The 3,063-nt window shown below is 61.6% G+C and overlaps 1 protein-coding gene across 1 annotated transcript in view; it reads right to left on the bottom strand.

The window, feature by feature from the left end:
* The window catches only part of ARHGAP23 (Rho GTPase activating protein 23), a 24,948-nt gene continuing 21,885 nt past the window's right edge, over positions 1-3,063 (bottom strand). Inside the window, exon 26 of the mRNA XM_026072930.1 lies at positions 1-111. Within this exon, the coding sequence (XP_025928715.1) occupies positions 1-111 (111 nt within the window). The remainder of the gene's footprint in view (positions 112-3,063) is intronic.

Raw genomic sequence — 3,063 nt, 5'->3', positions numbered from 1 at the left:
TCATCCCAGCGCACCCGCTGTGCTGTCTCCAGATGTCCCGGTGAGAGGGGACCACGGGCACACGGTGTCACCGGTGCCAGCACCACCCGTGGGGCTCGATGCCTTGCTGTCCTGGAGGGGGGAGGTGGGGGGGTCCACAGCTCACGCTTACGGGGCTGCATTTCCCTCCGCGCGGCTTTCCCCGGCTTCGGGGGAGCCCGGCGCGAGGGGTCCCAAAGAGACGCGGGTGCTGGGCGCTCCCTTGGGTGCTGCCCGCCCGGGCACCGCCGCCGCCAAAGCCCCGCGGCTCGCCGGGGCGCGACGCCCTTGCGGCAGGCACGAAATGCGGCACGGCGCGCCGGAGCCCGGCCACATCTGGGCACATCTGGGCTAGCGTGCCCCCCCAGGCACTGGGACCCCCCCCCCCTTTTCTCTGTAATAGTCTGTGGCTGGTGGGGCCGGGAGGGGAGTGCTGGGGAAGGGGGGGGTGTGTAGCTCATCGCCACTGATTTCTCCCCGTTTCCGCCCCCGCCTGCCCCTCGCTGGCGATCCGACTAGTTTTCTATGTGAGCGTGTGTCTCCGAGTGCGTGCGTGTGCGTCTGTCATTTCATGGCATCATGCAACTGTGTGCGAGCACTGATCCTAATGCGTTTGCTCAAGCAAGAGGACAAAAAAAAAATAAAAAAAAATCCACTTGATTCAGATTTAAACCAAAAATGACAAAAAAAAAAGGAAAATGTTGCAAAAACAATCTGAAAAAAAAAAAGCGCTGCCTGCATTGTGCATGTGTCCGGAGGCGCCCCGCTGCATGCGCACCCTGCTTTACTCGTCTGGATGTTGTTTAAAAAAGGTTACAACTTTTAAAAGGACAAAAAAAAAAAAAAAAAAAAAAAAAAGATTCCTAATACTCTTTAGAGGCTGTTTTGGGGTTTCTACAACGTCGTGTGTCTCTTAGCATGAATTTTTCTCGTGAACTGTTTTAAAAAAGAACTTGCGAAAAGGCAAAGGCCCGCGGCGCTGGCCGGGCCGGCCTCGCCGCCGCCGGGACTTGCCGGGTGTCTGTAGCGTAGCTCTCTGTATCTCTATATGGATGCCATGGGTAGTTCTGTGCGAAACGTGACCATTGTAACTTGCAAACTCCAATGACAAAGGGTTGCTTTGGATTTCCTTTTTTCCCTTTCCTACTTTTCTTTTCTATCGGAGTGTCTGGCTTTAATAAAATACTTTTTTTTTCCTCTATGGCTTTTTTTTTTTCCCCCCCCCCCTCCCGCAGGCCTGGTCTCTCATCGTGCCCACGCTGCTGCGCCGGTGCGGCCGGGGCCGGGGCTCTGCCCTGCTAACCCGCACGCTGCGCCGGGAACCGCGCCGGGCCCTGCGGAGCGGGTCGGCTGCGGCCTCGCACAGGGGCTGTGGCACCTGCAGCCCCTCCGAGACCCCCCCCAGCTCCCAAACCCCCAGGAGGGATCGGGGGGGGGGGGGTGCGCAGGCTCCGGCTCCTGCCCAGGGGCCATCGCACTAGTAGAAAAGCCAGGGAAATCCTTCCCGGGATGCTGCCGAGAGCGGGAACCCCCGAGCGGCGCTGGGTGCACAGCGGGGAAACAGGGTTGGTGTGCCCAAGGCTGGGAAAACCCCAAGCAGATGGAGCAATAAGCACAGGATAACCAGTTCTCCTTGGATAACCAGTTTATTTCCAATATATAGACCAGGACTTGTGGGAGGACGATTTCCAAAGCAGGGCGTTTTTGTTGGGGGGGTCGGTTTGGATTTTTTTTTTTTTTTTTTTTGCAGTTTTGCATATACCGGATACACGTCCGACTCTTACAACACGTCAAGGGGGAAATAATACACATGCAGAAGGGTTTAAAAAGTCAACACTGGCCCAGCACTTCGTGTGGTCGCGGCTGGTCTTTCAACTGAGCAAAACTTCTTAAAAAATCCTTATAAATCCTTTGTAATATGTTACACATTTAGAGACAATATTTACAAAAAAAAAAAAAAAAAGGAAAAAAGAAACTTTACAGCAAATATTTGCATAACGTATGAGAACAACGCGTAACTGAGTAACAGTGACTTGTACTTCAGATCCCCTCGAGGCCTCGCTGGAGCGGCTGCGGGGCGGCCGGGCGCGGGGCCGGTGGTGGGGGCGGCCGCCCGGGTCCCTGCGCTGCCTTTAGGGTCGATGCCGCTAAACCCGGGTGAAAAGGCCTCCCGGGCGCCCGGCCGGTGGCACGGGCTCGTTTCCGCCGGCAAAGCCGGCGAGCGGGATTGCAGCGGGCGGGAGGGTCCCGCGGCCGCCGCGCTCCACGGCTGCACGTCTCCCCCTTTGCTGCAGCGACTTGCGGGGGGAGGAAGAGCGCCAGGAGGTGGGACAGGTTGTGAACGAGGCGTTAGAGACGCGAGCGGAGACGTTTCTAGCTGGAAAGGGCTGGGGGGGGGAGGCTGCGCAGGGCAGCGGGAGGCGGCGTGGCCTCCCCGAACGGGGCGAGGTGGGGGGTGCCGCAGGCTGAGCCTTGCGGACGCTCGACTTGCCCCGCCGGCAGCCGGGAAAGGGCCCCGCGCTGCTCGCGGCACCCGCTCGCCCTGCAGACAGCCGGGCTGCAGCGCCCTGGTGCCACCCGCGCTCAGCCCGAAGGTGCCCGGGTGCAGCGGGGAGGGTAAGCGCTTGGGCACCGCAGCGCCCGGGAGCCCCGGTGCAGGGCACGGGGAGGGAGCCTTGGCCGCGGCGCCCGGGAAGCGCCCGCGCTCCGCACTGCCGCTGCCGGCCCCGCGCAGGAGACGGTGCCCGGGGGCTCGAGCGGCCCCCCCCGTGGCCCCGCTCCATCCTGCCGCCCGGCTCAGCCGCAGACCCCCAGCAGCCTGGCAGAGCTGCGGGGCCGGGGGGGATCCCAGCGCTTCCCGGGATGTGGCACCGCTCAACCACGGCATGGGGCCGCAGCGGGGCAGTGACGCTGCGCATGGCACCCGAGCATCCCCATGGCGAGCGGGATGAGGTGGCTTCATCCCTTCGCATCCTCCTGCCCCGACGGTGCAGCTTGGAGAGCGCCGGGACGGCGCCGCGCTGGGGGCCGCCGAGACGCATAGCG

Source organism: Apteryx rowi, unplaced genomic scaffold (genome assembly GCF_003343035.1).
Source record: "Apteryx rowi isolate R43461 unplaced genomic scaffold, aptRow1 scaffold_354, whole genome shotgun sequence".
Classification (NCBI taxonomy): Eukaryota; Metazoa; Chordata; class Aves; order Apterygiformes; family Apterygidae; genus Apteryx; species Apteryx rowi.
The sequence above is the reverse complement of the archived record's forward strand: the minus strand, read 5'-3'. Positions and strand labels throughout refer to the sequence as shown.